Genomic DNA, 21373 nt, shown 5'->3' with positions numbered 1-21373 from the left:
TCCTATTTTGCTCAGCTATTGCTTTTGTATTAACCAATTCTCTTCTTCATTGGTCTCTTTTATGTCATTGTGTGGCTCAGTTCTACTTTTATTTTATTTTTTTTTTAGGTTTAAGCTGCCTTAAAGGAGAATTAAAAATAGTGACTCCAAAGAACAAAATAACACAGAAGAGAGAAAACAGCACTCAAAAAGCCCCCAGAAAGGTGATGATTCATTTAGACTCTCAGAGTCATCCTCGACACATGGTTTGGCTGGGATTGGGGCCTCTTGTGTTTTTATGGATTTGAATGGGTAGCATTAGATTTCTTTGTTCTTTTAAAACCTACTTTCTGTTGACCTTTTTTTAAAGTTTGAAAGCTCTGAATCCCATTTGAAGTACAGTTCCTCTCGTAACGCTTTATAATTTTCCAAAATTATTCTGTAAATGTTGTTTTGATTATGAATTGCTACTTAATGGGGGTTTTGTGTCTTCATCTCAGGGGTGTCACTTAAAAATACTTTGCTCTAAGTTGTTAAAAGGATCTTTTCTTTAAGTCTTTCCATAAATTTATAGGTTCAGCACTGCTTCTGTTTCTGTTTCAATTCTAAAATCTTTATTGGGCTAGGTCATGGTAACTGCAGTACATTGCTTTAGTCATGTCTCACTCCTGTGTGGGTCACTTTATTGTGTGTGTGTTGTAACGGAGCTGCAAAAATTGAAATTAATTTAATTGGATGGTGTCTGCTTGCAAGTACTTACTTTTTGGGCTGAGATCATAGAAGAAGATGATGCTGTTGGGTGCTTAAGGGGAAAAAATGAAAGGAGTCCTGAAAACCAGTGCTGCTGGTAGGAGGGAGGTTCTGTTTCAGGGGGAGAGCTGTTCGTAGGGAGAATTGCGTGTTCTACGTGGTGAGATGAAGAAATGGATCCTAGGAGAGAGAGTGGGGGGTGAATGATGTCAGTCAGACTTTTTCTGCATCCTGCTGTCAGTGTGCTCCAAAGGATGGAGACTCTGCGCCTTCTCCTAACGCAGGGTCTGTCTTGAAGCCATTTTAATCTGTTTCAAATGCAGGTGAGCTTGGTTTTTTTGGCTAGAATGCCCTCCCTGGAGGTCCCTGTGGTCTGTGTCGTGTTTTCAGAGATGTCACTGGCTGTACCAAAACGTTGTTCATTGTTGGCAATCAGTTGTTTTTGAGCATTAGCCTGCAGGAGAAGCAGCAGTGTTTATCGCCAACAGCCTTGGTCAAGGCTGGATCGTTTTTCCAATACAGATGTCTTTAGATTAAGGCAAAAAGTGGTTGCTCTGTGTTGAAGATTAAATAGAAAATCCCTCTGTAACACAAGTGCAACAAATCCTGAGGCACGCTTTGGAAGTGCAGGGAAGAAATTTTCCGTGTTATTTTGATAACTCAGGAGTAATGGCAGAACATGTGGACATGCCCAGTGTGATTCCAGGAGGGATTTTCCTGCTAATAGGTGAGGCAGATGTGCATCAGTACAAACTTACCAGTGCAGTTACTGCACAGCTGTTTCATCTGAATTTAGTTTATTTTAACTCCCTTTTCCCAACCCACCCAGTGCCTCTCACATCAGGGCTATAGCTGCTCTGACAGAACACCTCGTGGTGCCAACAATTCATGGGATCTTTGGGATTTATTCACAACAGGAGACCTAAGTTTTCATTTGATTTGTGAATTTCCTTCCTAGTGTGAAATGCCAGAGCAGCAAAGTTTGATTCAGATGCAGAGACTGGAACTGAGTTCACAGGAATCAGGGAATTAACTTCTGGCAGAAATTTGCACATGGCTGAAACAAGGCACAGAGATCCCTGAATTGCTGAAGTCCTGCTCTTGATCCCTGGAAGAAATGCAGCATGTTGCAAGTTTAGCAGCCCTTTAGAGAAAGCTTTAGTCTTCAGTCTATATCCTCATTTTGAGGTTGTTTTTCCTCATTGGGAATTCTCAACCCTTAAAGGAAATGTGCTGTCTGAGGGATGGTTTTGTTTTGTTCCAGCAGTGCTTACAGAATGATATTATCACAGTGAAAATCTTGCTGTGTCCACTAAAGACATCCAAAAAATTTTGTCCACTTGGATTCTTTTAGGCTGTATTAAATAGTAATATATATCAAATGTATTTCTAGAGATTGTTGAATGACACAAACTCTGTAAGCAGCACTCAGTTGCTTTATCAGCTGTGCTGTGAGAATTAGGGCTGAAGTGACTCCTTTAATGTGGTTGGAACTTGCCATTGGTTCCTGCTTCTGTCATTCCTTGCAGTGTTGGTGTTTGGGTGCTCTAATGGTAGTAAATCACGTGAAAATACATAAATCTTAGCAATTAACACTTGCTACAAATTAATTACTCATAAGGCTAAGCTTCCATCTGACTTTTGCTGTTTAAAACTTAGTGGTATCACTGCAGGAAGTTGGAGGGGAATTGGTATTTTTTGCTTGGTACACGAGGATCTCCAGGCATGCTGCAGAGCACAAGCTCCCTGCAGTTTGTCAGTGCACATCATGAGGGAGGAGGCTCTGGCTGTGTGAACCTGATGCAGCATTCTCTACTGAAAAAGGAGCTGCAAGGCCTGGCTTTAGCAGCAGCATGGAGGTCCTGCCTTCAGAAGGAATTGCAGGATTTTATTCTCAGGGCTCTGCTTGTGCTTAAGGGTGCCAGTATGTGGGTAGGGGTGCTGAGGATGCTGAGGGGTTGCTGTGCTTGCTGAAGGTGAAGTTTCCCTCAGGTCTGCAGACCTGAAGTTGCTTGAGCTGGGTGATCTCTGATTCTCCATCAGGCCCAAAGTCAGAGCTCACAACCTCTCAGTGAGATGGGTAATTGTAGTAAAATGACACCCCTGTGCTTCAGTTTCACCCACCTGCAGAATGTAACTACACAGCAGCTGCTTATTAGTGTGTAACAACACCACCTCTGGTTCTAGGAGCACCTGAAGTTGGTGGGGCACTTGTAAGTTAACTTTTTTGGTTATTTTAAATTTTGTATGTCCGAGCTATGAGCTGGCCTCACAGGAGCTCTCATGAGAAATGTGTAACTTTAATGACACCTTGTGAGGAGTGAAGGCTTCTTCCCTTTGAAGCAGCAGTTCCTCTGTGATGTTTTGGATTCATGCACTGTTAACTCATTGCTTTTTTGGATTCATGCACTGTTAACTCATTGCTTTCAGGGCCAGCAGCTCCCATGTGTTGCTTGGTGATTTTTATCTCAACCATAGGGATATCTCTCTTCATGTCTGGGCTGTAGCATGGAACTTTCAGCAGAAAATATATTTGGGATTATAAGGCTCTGTGAAATTTTGATATTTCACATGTTACTTGCAAACTTCATGATTGTGATGTGAGAATGCAAATGACAACACAATTGTTTGCCCTCCTCTCTTGTCTGAAGAGCTCCTGGAATAGGAGTGTGAGTGACAGCTGAAATGATGGTTGTGTTTAGTTTGTCAAAAATATAGTGACCATTTTTAAAATGCCATGTGAGTGAGAACACATTTAGCTTGTTCAGGCTTTGAAATGGGTAGGAGAAGTGAGTTGTGAGACTAATGAAGGCTGATGTGATTATCCTTATTCCACAGGGCTTTCCTTTTTTCTGTTGTTTATTTGATTTAAATGTCTCAGAATACTTCAACCACAGGCAACTCAGACCTACACTGATGAGGTCCATGCCAGATACTAAATGTCATGTGTAATGGTGCACTTCCCTTGTTGGACAGGGTTAGGCTGACATCAGTAATTTATGGTCCTTATTCTGCTCTTGGCTGTGTAATCTCAGAGTTTAGGGATCAGCTCTTTCTGTCAGGCCGTGTGAATGAGCAAAATACTGAATTTGGAGGTCTTGCTTTTTGTACCAACCTTTAACTTTCTTTAAAGTAAGTGTATACATATGTTGGAATTAATTTTCCACATGATGTTTGCAGTGACTTTAAAGAAGTGACACATTGATGTGGCAAAGTCTAAGATCTCTTTGACAACATGAGACATTATCAATAGATAATGAGGATGTTTGTCTTATTATTTTTATTTAGTGCTGCCTCTACTATAATTATTAGTGTTTTAATCAAACTTTGTTAAGTCATTGAGTGAGGGAGCTTTACTCTTACTAAATATGACTTATTTTTATTAAAGTTGCAGATCTTACTCTTGCCATATGCAGCTAATTTTCCTTTGGGGGGAAAAAAGCTTGTTACTTTTTTAGTGGAGCAATCTGTTACCTTGTCTGTAGTCTGTGAAGTCAGTGCAATTCTAATTTGCATCAGCTAATAAAAAATGTGTGGGTTTTAAAGTGAAAATCATGCAAAAATTTAAAAAAAAAAAGGTGAACGACTGATCATCTATGCAAAAAAACAAGGCTAGAAATGTGATCAAATTAGGTCATGGCAGTGCAGTTCTGTGCAGGGCTGTAAGCATATCTGAAGACCTTGTATGTTTTATCTTGGGAAGCAAAGCTCTTGGAAAATGTGCATAAGAGGGATAAAAAGGGCTTTTTTTCATCCTCCTCTTTGAGCTATCATTGCAAAGGATGATTTTATGTTGCATTAAGTGGCAGAAATTTCAACTTAATCTAAGAGAGAGCTGCACAGTTGAGGGAACTGCTCTGGTGCAACTCGTTTGCAGAGGAAACGAGCCACGGTTGGGTTTGTGTGATCAGCTGTACAATTAAGTATTTAATGGTTTTATTGTTTATTGCATGATTGCAGTGCTCAGATGAGATAAGGGAGCCTTTCACTAAAAGTTTGCAGCCAAAGGAAATGAAAGGTCAGATAAAGGTGTAGACAGAATTAGTGAAATAACAGTGATGAGTACAGGAGGAACGGTCTGGGGCTGATCCCATTAAGTGCAGGTGATGGGGGGATAAGGAGGGGCTGCTCTGAAGGAGGAATCTGCACAGGGGTTGGAACTGGATTTTGGTAAACCTTGATTCTAAAAGGCTGGTTTTTCTATATGAAGGAAAGGGTGAAGATTTTTAAGCTGGTGGTTTTCTTGTACTGTGGAGGTGGCTTTACCTGTTTGTGAAACACAGCGTGTGTCAGCTTGAGCTGTCACACGAGGGACAGGAGACAGCCTGGTGGCTCTGCAAATCCACCTGAAGGACACAACTCAATGGTCTAAGGGCTCAGGTTTTATTCTTTACTTAGGGAAACACAGCTGGGATGGAGATTTAAAAAACCAACCCAAACCCTGTACAAAAACAACAATAAAAAACCCCCACAAACAAATAAAAAACCCACAAAAGTAGTTTGGGAAGAACTAAATGGATCCTGAATGTTTTTCCTGGCATCTGACTCCCACGGGGAGGTGTTGAGCAGTGAGGCAGAAATACCTACTGTAACCTTTGTATCCATTCTTGTTCCATACAGGAGGGGCAGATACACATAATTATTAGGGAAGGGTGTAGACCATTTCTTCAAGGTATACTTCAGAGAGGAAGCACATCCCTCATTTCTCTTGTCTTCCATAAAATATTCCCTGTAGCCTTTTCCTCATGTGGCAGATGCAAACTGTGCCCTCCCCAGCCTCTGGAGAACCCTTTGGTAATAATAGGAGACACACTTTGGGTCTTTCCTGACATAGCTGCATGAAAATGTAGCATTCTCACACACAAACAAAGTAAAAGTAAGTAAACCTCTGGCTTTTATTCTTTACAACTAACAAGAAATACCATTTTTTTGAAGGGGTAGCAGGTTGTTTGACACACATGGGCACAGAAGATTATGAACAGTGAAGACAATGAAGAGTGGGACATCCATCAAAGAGTAACAACCTCTTATAAGGTAATTCAGGACCACATTGAGTTTATCCTGTTGTACTTGCAAAATCAATTAAGTAACTGTTGCTGTCCTCCATTTCCATGGCACCATAAAATCATTATAACCAAGAATACATAGGTCTGTTTTTCCCCCCTGTGCTTCCTTTTGTTTTTTTACTTGCATGCAGAAAGCCAATATGTAACAACCCAAATGCATGCTGAGTCCTGAATGAGATTGATTACAGTTGCAAAACATTAAATATTAAATGCCAAAGGACTACTTCCAGTAGTCCTCCTTCTCTTCTCCAAAGATTGATGTCTTAAATGGGGCTTTGCAAACAGGAGTTTTAAATGATCTATGGAGCAGAAGTAAAAATGTTTTCAAAGCTGGTGTGTACCTAAAACTATCCTGAAACCTTTAATGTTATGGTTAAGTATTCTTGTCATTTGAATTTCATTGCTTGCCATAGGGGTGAGATGGAAGAGTGGATATTTACAGAAACTGTGCAAGTGATAAAAGGAGCTGCCTGACTTTGTCTTCTGCTTTGTGTGTTTTAGTACTTATGTACTTTAGTACCAGCTCATTTGAATAAGCTCTGCTAGTCACATGCAACATATGGAGCCAATGCCAATTTTTTATAATGCTGCATTACAAATATACCCACCAGCTGAGAAGTGTGAGAGAGAGAGCTCTGCTTTTCCTCAACCAACTGTCTTCACAGAGAGTTGCAGGGGGAAGGAATACTGCTGGCCCTTCAAATGAGAAATCCCATTTCATCTCTTTAGTCATCCCATCTCTTTCTGTAGCATTTTGAGCATCTAGCCTGACCTTCACCTTCAGGATCACTTGAGGGCTTGCAAGTATTGGTCCTTTACAAGAAAGGACTGTAAAAATGGCATCATGAAGTTTGTTTACATTAAGTTTTGATCAGGTATTCTCAGTTTGAAAAAAAAGTTTTCATATCTTGTTTTTGTAGGTATTCAGAAACTAGGGCTAAAAGAGACATGGTCTGAATTAGAATTTTTTAAGGGTTTTGCATGACTCATCATCATCAGTTAGATTCTACAGTCAGTTTTCACCTGCAAATCCAAAGAAGATCTTGCTCTTGCAGCTGGAATTTCATTACCAGTGCTGTTAGTGGTGTGATGCAGAGCGAAGTCAAGCTCCCTGTCTTATAGGTGAGCATGTTCTGAAGTGCTAATTGGAGTTTAGAAAAGAGCTTAGCAAAAGCTTATTAGAGTCAATAGAAATACTTCCATTGTCATCAGATTAACCAAGTTTGATTTTTGGAATATGCTGCAAAAGCTGACCTATTGAGTTGGCAGTTGCTGCTTTGTAAATCTCCTTTCCTCCCAGCCTCAGATAATGAAGTTCACACTGTAAAACAAAACAAAGCCAGTTTCTAAGCCATGTATAACATATGGAGCTAAAAAGTCTTCTTTAATAACCCTGTGCTGAAGTAGTGATTGTTGCCATACATGGTAAGCTGAAGCATTTATAAATGTCAAAGACAGGCATTTGCTGTGTGTAATTTCCATATTTGCAGGGTAAGTGAGGTCACTGGAGCACCTGTTAATTATAAGTTTATATCTCTCCAAAAAGCAGATAAATAACTTCCGTACCATGGGCATGAGGAGGTTGTAGAAGAGCAAACACACACTGTGCCTTTGTCTGCAAAGTTGGCAGTGATTGATGCTTTCACTTTTCTCTTGTCTGTGGGCATACCTGCATCACAGGAAAACAAGTGTCTAGTGGCATGTGGGGAGGTGATTGCAATTTCTTTTGAATGACCTGTGGATCATGAGGATCTGGAAGTATTTTTGATACCTAAAAGAAGGTTTAGGTGATGATGTGTGTTGACATCCTCATAAACCAAAAAATTCCTGTAAATTTTAAGTTTTGCTTTAAATGGATTTTCATCGTTAGAACTTTTCTTTGTACTTTAATGTTGATTAACTTTGCAGGAGTTTAAATGCATTCCTGTTTTTAATCTTCTAGGTCTGTGTTGATATCCATCCACATTTGAATATTTTCTTAGGCTCCTGTTGCTCAGCATTATCTTTCTCATACCCTGCTTTTACGCTTTCTTCTGATACTCCTTTCTATTTTAGGACTATGGGATATAATGCACAATGTATGTGAAAATGCAATCATTTAACTTTGTGTGCTGGGGAACAATCCCTAAACACCTGTTCATTTTCTTGCCCCCAAGTAGAACTGCAGGTGGTACTTTCCAAACAGAGCATGGAGTACACAGTATTTCTCTCTTTCCCAAGGTGTGCTTCTTTCCAGGCTCTTTTACAGTGGCTATTTTAGATACCCTTTTGGCCCAGCTCTCATGTACTCTATCAAGGTAATTAGAAATGGAATTATTCTGATATATGTTCTCATGGTGTTTGACAGGACTGTAGTAACTGCACTTAAAGATATTTTCAGATCTCATAAAATATTATCCTCATATTTGATTTTTGGAACATAGAAGTTCTTTGCAGCCTGTGTGTACTAATTAAGAAGTGCTCAAGCCAGAATACAAACAGTAAACTCTAATTAAAAAAAAAAGGGTGAAAAACGAAAAAAGATAATTAAAGTTTTCGATTTGAACATGAGTGTTACTAATACTCACATGCAGTAGGTCACAGCATTCTATTGGTAAGATATTTTCACTGAAGCTTACAAGGGGTGCATTTCTAGAAAAAGAAAGAGTATCACAGTTCAGTTACTGTAGCAATGCAAGGTGTTCCCTGCCACTGTTTGGATCATCCATTCCATAGTTTGGGTAATCCATTTAACCAGTGTCTCTGGAGGTGGTGATATTAACCACAGTGTGATTGTGAAATGAATGGTGAGTTCTGGAGGTTTTTCATTTTGCTCATTGCTTGGTTGCTTTAACTGTGAGCTGCTGTTTGATGCTGTCACTTCTGAAGAAAACATTTACTATTTATAATGTGCAAATGTCCTTTTCTTTTGCTGTTCAGTGATGTCACCATGTACTATGATTTTGCTAATAAGAGTGAGATCATTTGGGGTTTATCCTCCGTGTAACATCACTTTTCCCAGCATACAGAGAGAAGTCTTAGGATTAACAGAACCCCATGCTTTCTTTCCTACATCCCCCATTGCTGATCCCAATCCTAATTTATTCCTGCTTCCCATTGACTGAAGGTGACTCGTGTGAGCTCATGAGGCTCCTGTAAAGGCCAGACTCAGCTAGGATGTTACACCACCACTGCAGGAGGAACCCTGAGCTGCAGGAAGAGCTGCAGATCCAGGCTGCCGTGGCCGCCGGCGATGTCCACACCGTGCGCAAGATGCTGGAGCAGGGCTATTCCCCCAACGGCCGCGACGCCAACGGCTGGACCCTGCTCCACTTCTCTGCAGCAAGGGGCAAGGAGAGGTGTGTCCGTGTCTTTCTGGAGCATGGAGGTGAGTTCCTGTTCGGTTTTTGGCTGTTTGGAGGGCCTGGAAAGGCCCGGGGTGGCCTTGGGGCAGCCCGCGTTTCAAAGGAACAGAAGAGGCTTCAGTTCTTTTCTCGGTCTCGGTGTTTATTAATTGTTTATCTAAAAGATTTTCTCTCGGCCCGACAGAGCTCTGCTCAGCAGCCAGCCATGAGCACACTCCCCTCCCTCCGGGCGGTCACCTATCTTTATACCCAAAGTTACGTGTACAATATTTATCATTTTTCCCCAATACCTTTCACCCTTATTGCCCAGTGCACTTTTAGTAATGACCAATCTCAAAGTGCCACCATCACCACAGAAGATGGAGGAGAAGAAGAAGGAGGACAGGACACGCCCCAATTCCTCCATCTTACTTCTCTAAACCCCCCTGTACAGAAATCCTAAACCCTGTGTTTCACTCTCTAATTAACTAATCCCTTCACCATTCACCCTGGTGAAATCCTCCTATCCTCATACAGGTGTCGTCTCCTGTGTAGGATCAAAGTCCAGCCACCAGACACTTCTGGAACATTCCAGGACTCCCGAGCCCCCCAAGGGTGCTCTCGGTGACACCTCAGTCCTGAGGTGCTGAGATCCCACAAGTTCCCCACAGAGAAAAATCTTTATACTCATCTGGATTTGTAGGGTAAATTTGCTTTAGGGTCAATTTGTTTGGTTTAGGGTAAATTTGGGAGTTCTCCACAGAGAAAAAGCCTTATACTCATCTCTTTTTTTTTTTTTTTTTTTTTGGTTTAGGGTAAATTAATTTGGGAGTTCCCCACAGAGAAAAAGCTTTATACTCATCTCTTTTTTTTTTTTTTTTTTGATTTAGGGTAAATTTGGGAGAGAACTTTTAAAGGGTTTTTTTTTTTTAGAACAGTAGATTTAATTGGTTCTGTTCTTTATTGGTTTGGGAAAAAACTTTTTTTCCGGAGAAAATTGGAAAAAATAAATAATGAAAAATAATATAAATAATAAAACTTCTTGTTGTTTTAAAAGAGATGAAAACTCTTTTTTCATCTCAGAAAAGTCTCTTTTTTGGCTTGCAGTTTGGCTTAGTTAGTCTTTTATTAGTTTTTTTTGGCGTTGGCAATGTTGTGGCTCAGGCCTGGCTTGGTGGGCTGTAGCTGTGAGTTGTTGGTGTTTTTTGGCTGTTTAGTTTAGAGTAGGTTTAAAGAAAAAGGAAAAAAATCTATAGTTGAGGGAACTTTTTTGCTTTAGCTAGTTCAAACTAATTAAAATAGAGTTCTGTTTTGCTGTCTGTCTATCTGCAGACGACAACAGTTTAGGAGTAGTGGTGTGGAGGAGTGAGTGCAGTGTCTGCAAACAAACTGTGCTTCTCTCCTCCCTCCACTCTCTGGAACGAGTCTTAAAGGTGCAAAACTTATTATTCAGCATCAACAGAACAGACAATTGGGGATAAAAACATCATTTAGCCAACCCAGGGGATAAAAGCATCATTTAGCCAACCCAGGGCATCATCTGACACCTTTCTGTCCCAGTTTGCACTGCAGGGCTTTCCAGCATTGGTTAGATATAAAATACTTCTGGTTATCTTTTGTAATTTTTATTTTTTATTCTTCTGTTCTTAATATCTGTTTATTTCTGATGCATACTCTGTGAATGACATCATAGCTTAGGTTTATATTTTAATAACTATTTCCTCCCAGCATTGCATAGGAATTGTTTAAGGAATGAATAAGCATTATGAAAATAGGGCATTATAAGGACTCATTATAAAATGAAATGCCCTCACTACAGGGTTCTCTTCTCTGTTAGGGGGTATTATTAGAGGAAGGCAGATCCCTGAATTTAAATCCTAGGGAAGCTTGTTTCAGAATTCTGAAGCAAGTTAACCAATTGCATTAAAGACTAAATTTAATATAGGCTTTCACAGAATCTGCTAAACTTTATGAAAACAGTCCTCTTTGTGCAAGGACTTCAGTGTCAGCTAATCCAGATGAGTTTACAGCTCTCCTGCATCCAGCCACGATGAAACTTTATTTCAAGAGCTGAGTGAGTTTTGTTGATTTAAGTGGTACTCATGTGGGTGATGATTATTATGCCTCAGGTGGTACAGTCAGAATTTCTCATTGCTTTATCATCTTCCAAGGCCACCTGAAGCTTTAGAAAGGGATCATCCTAATCTTTTAAAGTGGTGCTGGAGAGGAAATCAGTAGATGTTCTCCACGTTCTGATCAGTGCTCTTGAAGAACAGCATCCTCTATTCTAGCACTGTTCTTACCAAATGAATGATGAGGTGTTCAGCCCCAAGGAAACTGAAATGATCTCTGTGATGCTTTGTGTATCTGAGCATATGGACCCCTTGTGTCTGTCACTGGGTTTGTCAGCTTATGGGCCATCCTGGAAGTGGGGTGGCACTGACAGGCTGTGGTGATGGCACAATCAGGGATTTGTTCCTTAAGAGCAGTGGTGAGACACAGCCTGAGCAATCTGTGGATGCACCTACTACAGATTGTAACCACATAGCAAGGGCAAACCCTCGTGGCCTTCTTGGAAGGGAAAAAAATAATTATTTCTATATAGGATATAACTTTAAATTCCACTTTTTAAAAGTAATATATGCGGATAATCTCAAACTTTCAAAAGTTTAAGGCTTTAAGTCACATACATTGCTTTTAACTTTTTATCTGTAAGTTTAAAGATGATAAAAAACCCCCAATCCCTTCTGTATTCCTATGTATTTTCATTTTATAGGTTTTCATAATACAGAGCTGCTGATGCAGCGGTTTGTTTTTATTTTTGTTGTTACTCTTTCCCATACAAAGTAGCAGCTGAATGTGATGCCTCATGAAAACTGCCAGTAATGAAACACCTTTGTCCTGAGGCAGCTTGGAGTTGAATCACTAGGATGAGAAAGTTGAGTAACAAATAGTGTGAGCTTTAGTCATCCACAGCAGCTTCCCTGCAGCTGAGCCTCACTCCCCAAAATTGGCACTGCCTGCTGCCTTGCCTCGTTTACCCTCAAAACAGAGGCACAAAAATAATGAGTATTTATCACGTAATAATGTCACAAATGAGTTATTAAGCAGCAAGTGAGTTGACTCTCACAAGCTGAGTTAATCATGCCACCCTCATTAGGCAAAGGTTTGTGTCTACCTTTGCTCACGTGGTCTCTCCTTTTCTCCCTCTGGAGTGGATTGTTTTGCTGCTGATGTTTAATCCCTGTGGAACAAAAAAAAAGATACTGGGGTGAAGGAAAAAGTCCTTTTCTGTTGTAAAATAGAGAGTATTGAACTATATATTGGTGGTAAATTGGCAGTGAGAGGGAGCCTGTGGAGTTCTGGGGGAAGAGGGAGCTGAGGTGGGAAGGAAGGGGTGGCTGGTGGTGGTTGTGGCTGTCTGGAGGGTGATGGAGCTGAGCAGAGCTGGGAATATTTTCATGGGGAAAACAGGAGTGGGAAAAGCACAGTGAGCTGTTGCTGAGGGTGGAGTGCTGTGCCTCAGATCTGAGATGCTGCAAGGCTCCCAGCACTCCCAGCATGGCCTGCTAGTGGGATGGAGGGTGAGCTGGGCTAATAAAGGCTGAGAGGGAATCTGGTCACTGACCTGGAAATAAAAAGTAGATTCTTATGGGAGTCATGACCTGTCCGCCTCCTGCTTTTGCTTTTTCTCTTCCATCATTGCTCACCAGCAAAGAAAAGAGCCAGAGGACAGTGTTGTGCATGCAGATTGGCTGTTTGAGTGGAGGTGGTGCAACAGCAGGAAGCTTTTTATTATCTGCTGAGAAGGGAGACACAGATAGATGGGGAAAATGCAGAAAAAACAGTCCAGACTAAAGGATGAAGCCAGCAGAAATACCAGCTAGATACAGAGGGGATAAGTCAGAAAACAAATATTATTTAGCAACTGGTGAAATGCAGAAAGTTCATCATAGCCATGGAGAAACTTAGTTTCATGCGAAATAGTGAATTTTACTTTCTTAGTGTATTTGCCTCATTTTATTAAAGTGAATATTCTATGAAGCCATCTCTTCCCACCCATATAAACAAAATGGAGTCACAAAGCAACCCCAAAACAGAAAGTGTAGCTTTTAGTAATCTAGTAAAACAAGCCTGTTTTCCCTTTAGTGTACTTTGTAAATTTTTAATATGACAGACAGAGACAGACAATCCTACACTGGACAAGAAATATGTTTTATTAATTTCCAACCACTGCTGTTAATGTTACAACAAGCTAAAATCTTGAAAGTGTCCAGTTAGCTGTCCCTTGGTGATACCTTCTCAGTATTGACTGAGCACTTTCTGGTTATTCATATAAAAATGAAGAAATAATTCACTAAAGCTCCTAGAAATGAAATAGTAAGAGAAAGTAGCCAAGCAGCCCTATTTATTTATTTTTAGTCTTGGCTTCAAGGTATCTAAATTTTAGTAAGGTCAAGCAGAATCTGGGGGGATCTAGAGAATGCCAAATGCTCACCCCCCCTAAGCTCCTAAAGTGTTTCTGTCTCTGAACAGTAATGCTTTCCTGGACATTTCTGTATCAATGTTATCTTAGGAAATTCAAAACAGAAGCTGCATGTAGCCATGCTTCTAAACCTTGTGGTCAGAACTAAGCCCTAGCTGAGGGAAATAAGCTTGAAATAATAGAAGTACTCCATGATGCCAGAAGCATTGCTTTCTTGGCTTCCAAATTACTGTGATAGAGTGACCTAAGGAAGGTGTCAAAGAAAAAGGAAAACTGTCCCACTGAGCTGTAAATTGAAACTCTCAAATATGAGTCTTTTATCTATCAATCTGTATATCCTCTAGATTGCAGTATTAGAAAGAGTTTTATTAACAGTGGACTTTAAATAACTACTTAATATCTAGTTTATGTGCCCAACTTTCACATGAAATAAAATAATCTGAGTATCATTCAATGCTACAGATTTTCTATCTGGAGTGAGCTTGATTGCAGTAATTGGGACCCTTGATAAGCTCTTCAAGGTTTCTGCCATTATATTTTGCCTTATATTTAAGACATTGGATGCGACCAAATGCAGTTGTTCATGTTTCTATAATCTCCTCTCCCCATATGAGTGGGAAGCTTGGAATGAAAGAAATGTTTGACAGTCAGGATGGAGATGAGCTAGGGAACTACTGGCAAGTGCTGGCTTGATCCTTTTCTAGCTAAAACTGCCAGGTAATTTTTACCCCTCTGCAGATTGTAAAAGGTAATCTGAGAATAATTCCCAATTCATTTTTACCTTGCTCATGTTCCAGGGGAAGAGAGTTGCTTTACATGATACTGAAAATTTTAGAAAAATCAGGCAGTAGCCCCATAGCAGCACAAGTTCTTTAGGCAGCTTTGGGGCGTTACTTTTACTGAGCCAGGGACTGAGTGGATGGAATTGGTTTGCAGCTTCATGCAGGTCCAGCCTCTGCTAAAAGCTCCTGTGAAATTCGGGAGTTTTCCAGGAGGTGGCAGCAGGACATTGATGGAATAGCAGCAGACCTTTCGATCCTGTTAAAATTGTTTCTCTAATCCAGAGACAAACTGTTGGCTCACTAGAAATCCATAATCTTAATGGGAATTACAGTATATTTTCACGAGGTTTTTCTAAGGGGTTTGTTATGGAAAGGTTGGTTGGTTGTGTTGCTTGGTAGCCCAACTGTGAGGCTTTTTTTCCTATCCTTCTTAAGAAACTTCTCTTACATGACTTAGTAATTTTTGGGTTCACTTTAGTGGTCAAAAGCAATGACATTTTGGGAGTAGGGAAGGTGTGGAAAGGTACTTAAAACTGTAGGTAAAAGATATCCTTGTGTTGCAAGCAAATTGTTTGGTTTGGATTACAACAACAAGTATAAAAGTGCATATAGGTGCACATATAAAAGTTGGGCCATATCTGCTTGAATTTGGAAATGGCACTGATTAAACAGGCTTTGGCAATGACCTGCCCCTCATCTGGGGGTAGAAATGATGCCTTGCATGCCTTATGCAGTGTGGGAGAGAGAAGCTACAACTGAAACATTATTTCTTTTAAAAATAGTTTTTGGTGGAAGACAGCTCTGCGTGCTGCTGTCTCCTTTCCATCATGTCCCTCTTTGTCCCCAGTTCTGCCCCTCAGCTTTTACCACCCCTCTGCTTGTTCTCATGCCTGTTACCCACTTTATTTATCACCACTCAGAAGTCAATGTAGAGTAGTCTGAGCTATTGTGAATAAAGATACCCTGGGAGCAGCATCACTTTGAAATCTTATCTTTGTGTGGGTTGTGCTGATTCCTTGCTGCATTTTGGACATGATCACAGTGCAGGTTAAGAGCACCCATTCAGTCACTGGCTGCATTTTCCTGCTGAGCTCTGGGTACTGCATTCATTCCTTTAGTTCAGGTTAGTGTGACTTTTCAGAGCACTGAGACTTCTGCTTTTCATGGGAGATTAGGAAAGCTGTCAATAGCAAGGAACTAAACTTCCCTTAACATATCTCTTATTTCTATGTTTATTCCTGTTCTGTGCACTAGAGGCAGTTCTCACATCTTATTTCTCTGTGTAGCCAGGCTGCATTCATTTTTATGTTGATTTTTTTTTGTTAGTTTGTTTCCTTCCTCTCCATTTTTCTTTCCATTTAGAAATATCCTTAAAGTTGCTGGATCATCTTTGCAGCTGTACTCTCTACTCCTTCCTTCCAGTCTTTTCATTTTGGTACAATATCTGCTTGGTGTTATCTGGATATGATCACAGTGGGTTGGGAAGCTTATTCCTGTTTTGTGTTTGCACCTTTGTGTGTTCAGGTGCATTCAGTCTAGCCTGCAATTAATATTGTGTTTTGAACTTAGAGCAGGTCTTCTGGTGCAGATGGTATCTAAGATTGGGATTGGGAGAGTGTTCAGATTTCCACAGTGTAGTTTGTGCTTTTAGTGTCCAACAGCAGCACCCATGGATGGTGGAAGGAGAAACTTCAAAGCCTGGCTTGTTCTCTAGCTGAGAAATGGCACCTTGCCTTGGCTAATTAATTAGTCACTTGTATAACAAGTTTGGGTGTCCTGAGGAAATTAGGTAAATTGATTGGATTATTTTAATTTTTAAATTAATAAATCAGTCTGAGTGTTTGTGCTGTGTGAAGAGGAAATAAATCTGTAATTACCTGTACTCTGCACTAACAGCTTATCTGACTCCTTTCAGAAGTGGGTTTTTACATTCTTGAACTCTTGTGAAACTATAAATTCAGAACAGGTTCTAAACAGTTTCATCATCTATAAAAAGAGACTTTATCAAGATAATCTAAAATAACATATATCCTACATGCTTTGGAAATCCTGCAGACCACAGAGAAACATTTTACCTAATACAGCATTACACCCTAAAAACAATACAATGCTGCCAGACCACAAAACATCCGCAATTTGGGACAGCAGATGTTTCTACACATGCTTCTTTTTAAGACCAAGAAGCAACACAAGGGAAAATAAAAAGTTGAACATTGAGAAAGAAATGTAATATTGTAGAGCTGGGGGAAAACTGGATGGACAGAAAAATTTGAGTAATTAGTAATTAATTCCTAAGAGTGCTAGGAAGATGTGGAAAAGTATTTGTCAAATGGAAACATATGTATGAGAAAAAATTGTATTTAAGAACGAGTTACAAAAAAAATTTTTTTTCTAACTTTGTCTTAAAAATAGCATGTTCATGAAAGCAAGAATTAGTTTGAAGTACAAAAAATCCTGTCATGCTATGCCTGGAAAGACTAGCAATTACCGTTTGAATTTATTTTATTTAATTTTTTTTTTCCAGCACCGGATTACCGTGACGCCTTCTAATCATTTTTAAATTTTATTTTAACTTCAGCTGATCCCACAGTCAAGGACTTAATTGGAGGCTTCACTGCGCTGCATTACGCAGCCATGCACGGCCGGGCGAGGATCGCGCGCCTGATGCTGGAATCCGACTACAGGAGTGACATCATCAACGCCAAGAGCAACGACGGCTGGACTCCCCTGCACGTCGCTGCTCACTACGGCAGGGACTCCTTTGTCAGGCTCCTGCTGGAGTTCAAGGCTGAGGTTGATCCGCTCAGTGATAAAGGTACTACACCACTCCAGCTGGCCATTATCCGGGAGAGGTCAAGCTGTGTGAAAATCCTCCTGGACCACAATGCCAACATCGACATTCAGAACGGTTTCCTGTTGCGATACGCTGTGATCAAAAGCAATCACTCGTACTGCCGAATGTTCCTCCAGAGAGGGGCCGATACAAACTTGGGGCGCTTGGAAGATGGACAGACACCCTTGCACTTGTCTGCTCTTAGAGATGATGTGCTTTGTGCACAAATGTTGTATAATTACGGAGCAGACACTAACACAAGGAACTATGAAGGACAGACCCCACTGGCTGTTTCAATAAGTATTTCTGGAAGTAGCCGACCCTGTCTGGATTTCTTACAAGAAGTGACAAGTATGTATGTAAGAGAAGTTAATCACAGGACACAATGTCCTCTAAAAGCCTTCTTTGAATTTAGCCCCCAGGAAAAAAAAAAGCTTCCTCTCTGCCCCTTTATGCTATTTAAATGCACTAGAAAATTTCTGGGAAGGTGAAGGGATTGTGATACTGGGAAACTCTTACTGGTCAAAGGAGCTCATGTTAAGTGTACTTCACTTAAATTAGTTTTGTTTGAATATCTACGGGAAGCATTCATTTTAAAAGAGTGAACTGTAAAATCTCATTTTATTTCTGGCCTTAGCACATAAGATTTTTGAGTTTGGTTTCGTTGTTTGTTTAGGGGTTTTTTAGTGTCTTTTGTTTTGCTTTTTTATTGCCACGCAAATCCTCGGCAGTTGATGGCTTTTTCATCTGCGCTACAACTAGGGCAGAAGAGAGCTTTGGCTGCTTTGTGTTCTCCCACATTCCCTCCTTCCCTCCCTTAAACCGGACAAAAAAATGCCACAGTTCATTCCTGCAACTTGAAGGGATTTCATGTGCTGTGTAGCTTTGATTTGATTTTGTTGATGTCTTTGAAATACGAGAGATTTTAATTCATCGTGACTTCTGATATTTAGAAAAAGTATTGGGCTCCGAATTTCCGGATGGCTTTTGATTCCCAGTTTTTGGTGCACTAGATCTACTGAAAGTTTTCCTCTCTCAGCATGGAATGCTGTACTAATGTTTCATAATCATAGTATTTCCTAAAGCATATAGGAATTGCTGATAAGCATTTGGCAGAGTTTGCCAATGCAAATATGTTAAGATGGCCTGGTAAATTATCATCCATCTAGAATGATCTCTGCACTACAGAAGATCTGGTGTTTCAGATATCCTTTTTTTGTCCCCTACAGCTCCTTTTATTTTTTGAATGTGGTAATTTTTTAATGAGAATTAGATAACCTATATACTCTGTAAAGAAACTGAAAGTCAGTGTGGGCTGGGAGTGAATCAGCTGAGCTCTGTTGTCAGTAGCTGACACAAATAAGCATTTGGAATTTCCTTTTTTTTCCTATAATGATTTGTGGTGTTGTTTTTGTTCATATCTGAAATTGAAAGGGAATTTCAGGAAAGGTGGAAGTTGGTAATAAGATATACAAGCAATTAAGCAATTTTGGTTTAATTTGCCTGCCCCTTCTCATTTAAACACATTTCTTTCTGGTTTCCTTTTTGGAAGCCTCTCACTATATAGTTGCAGTGTCAGGGATTTTAGGGATTTTAGGAGATGATATAATATCCAGACTTGCAGTGTTTCAGTCTTAGGCTGTATCAGTAAGCATGAAAGCTTAGGCTGCTCCCGTGTTTCCTCAGTGTCTAAAGACCAAAGGAAACAGGTGCTGTAACTTTCAGCTTGCAGATTCCATACCTTAAGGGTTTAATGTTAAGTGAGAAGTAAATTCTACAAAAAAAAGTAGCTTTAATTTGTGTTGGAGCTGTCCCAGTTCTGTGCTGTTGGAGGGAGAACTGGGAAAGCAGTGCTGACAAAAACAGCTCTCTGCTTCTGAGCAAAATAATTATCAATATATGTTTGCAAACCACTGTAAACAAACTCTGCTGCCCTTTTTGTAAATATCCAAACACTGTCTTCCCTGCTTTTCATGAATAATTACTTTAATAAGATGCTGTATAAGAGATGAGATGGATAAAGAGCAAGCTGGCATTTTGGTAGTGGAGCTCCCAGTTAAGTCTGACTGTACAGGGAATTGTTGAGATCTCGTGTTTTAGTACTTTGGGAAAGAATCTTGTTTATGAGTCCACTGCAATATGTATTTTCTAGATAAAAAAAATTTACAAAATTTTTGAACAATTCTTCTGTTGGAATTCTTCCTGAAACTCTTCTGAGGTTGGCAGCAGTGCCTTGTTCGTGGGGCTTAACGGGAATTTCAGTTTATTTGAATCTTACACTGAGTGATTTATGTAGAAATCCATAGCTGTAAGTTTTATATCTGCATCTGAAGTTTTGAAGAGTATATTTGCTAGTAAAACAGGAAATAGTTTATATTTTTGCAGTAGATTAACATTTTTAAGGCTAAAGATTAATAGATATTAAATACCAAAGTTATCAAACTGATCTGTGTCTTCAAGTGAAAGCAGTTGCATGCTGCATATAAATGGGATACTATTTAGTAGTCTACATGTAAGCTGTGAGTAGCTATTTTTTTTAATACTTGGAAAAACGTATTTGTACAGTTTCAGTTTCTCAGAAAACATCATTTGTGAATTTCTTTTTGTTTTGGTAGGTATTGTAATCGGTAATAATGGCAGCCTTTAGCCCAGGTCCCCGGTTGGGAATAACAGGCAAGAAACCAAGCTCTCAGAAATACTCAGTATTGGCCCTGAGAGTCTGCAAGAAGATATTGGATTTTGGGGGTTGACCCTGAAGGTCTGATATTCTTCCTGGTTACAGGTAGAGATTCCTTTGCTCCTAGAATAATTCCAAGAGGAAGTTATTCTATAGTTGTGTTTCAGTATTTAAGCACAAAGCTGGAAGTTAGGAACAACTGACTTTTTGACCATGAGTCTGCTGCTGACTTGGTGTTCAGACTTGTGTGTTTTTCTTTTTCCCCTCTCTCTTTTTTACAATACAAAAATAAGCAAAGTCTCTCTGGGGAAAAAAAAAAGAGGATGAAAACTGCTCAATGATTTTAGTAATCACCTTCCTTCTCCTTATCTGTATTACACTTTCCTATTTCAAAAAGCATTTATTGGCAGCCACCATAGTACCTAAGATCATTTGATAAAGAGTTGCTTTGGAGCAGTGTAAATGTTTCCATTTTCATGTGCTCTGAACCTGCCTCTTCAGGAGTGTTAATGTGATAAGCCTGGAATGCACCAATGCAAATTAAAGTAGAGAAATTAAAGTATATAGAAAGACAGAGATACATTGAGACTACTATTGGTAGTGTACATATTTATAAAATTAGTGTGCAATCACAGTCCTGGATGAAGTTATTTATTTTGAAGCTGAAGAGATTTGAGAATATTAGAACTTAGAAAACGAATGTGGGAGGTAGAAAAAAATACAAGCGTTAGAAAAATACGTAAGGGCTTAAATAAACCTCAAGATATTAGGAATTTCAATTAGGATCTTTAAATAAGGGAATTTTACAAAAGCCTGGAAACTTCCCCCTCCCCATAGCCCCCCTTGAACTGAATTTGTGTTCAGCTCAGGAGCAGGAGAGGCTGTGAGGAGCTGCTGGTGTCGAGGCCGAGCTCAGGAAATGCCCTGGCCAGAGCAGTGTGCTGGGGCTGGTGTGCAAACAGGTACCAAAGAACCCAGTTCAGTTCTGCAGCAGCACTAAAGGTCACCCAGTGAATTTAACTGCAAATGTTTCAGCTGCATTCCTTTTCTGATTTTTCAAAGGGCTGTTCTTTGGCTTTGGCTGGAGAGTGTAATTTTGTGTTTAAATTTATACAGCACTGTAAATATACAGAATAACTGAGACACAAGTTCTGTTAAGGAAATCCTTAATCCTATACATCCTTTGTGTCTATCCCTTGGCTAAATCAAGATAACTTTTCACTAGAATTCTATTTTTTAATTGGAAGAAGATTTTTAAAACTTTCTCTCTGCATAGTTTTAACTTTTATAAATACAGAAGTGTCATAGTGAATTAAGTAGATTTCTACATATTTTATTTAATGGGTAATTGCAAAGGAAATGGTGTTTTTATGTTTGTAATAACAGCAGATCTTTACTGGAATCTCAGCTTTTACTTGTTTCCTTGGGTGCTGCTGGAAATCTTGCAGTGATGATTGAGGTCTGCTTTGTCATCCAG

At 39.8% G+C, this 21373-nt stretch overlaps 1 protein-coding gene across 2 annotated transcripts in view; it reads left to right on the top strand.

The window, feature by feature from the left end:
• ASB7 (ankyrin repeat and SOCS box containing 7) overlaps positions 1–21373 on the top strand; it is a 28688-nt gene that overhangs the window by 773 nt on the left and 6542 nt on the right. The window contains exons 2-6 of one of the 2 annotated variants that reach the window (XR_012582081.1): positions 109–203; positions 5665–5763; positions 8902–9162; positions 16965–17570; positions 19835–20001. Coding sequence is in view for 1 of the 2 variants with exons in the window: in XM_074549174.1 (XP_074405275.1) it covers positions 8952–9162; positions 16965–17570 (817 nt within the window). In the remaining variant the exon portion in view is untranslated. The remainder of the gene's footprint in view (positions 1–108; positions 204–5664; positions 5764–8901; positions 9163–16964; positions 17571–19834; positions 20002–21373) is intronic. The other variant, XM_074549174.1, reaches the window with a different exon arrangement.

Source organism: Zonotrichia albicollis, chromosome 11 (genome assembly GCF_047830755.1).
Source record: "Zonotrichia albicollis isolate bZonAlb1 chromosome 11, bZonAlb1.hap1, whole genome shotgun sequence".
Classification (NCBI taxonomy): domain Eukaryota; kingdom Metazoa; phylum Chordata; class Aves; order Passeriformes; family Passerellidae; genus Zonotrichia; species Zonotrichia albicollis.
This window is presented reverse-complemented; position numbering and strand designations above follow the sequence as displayed.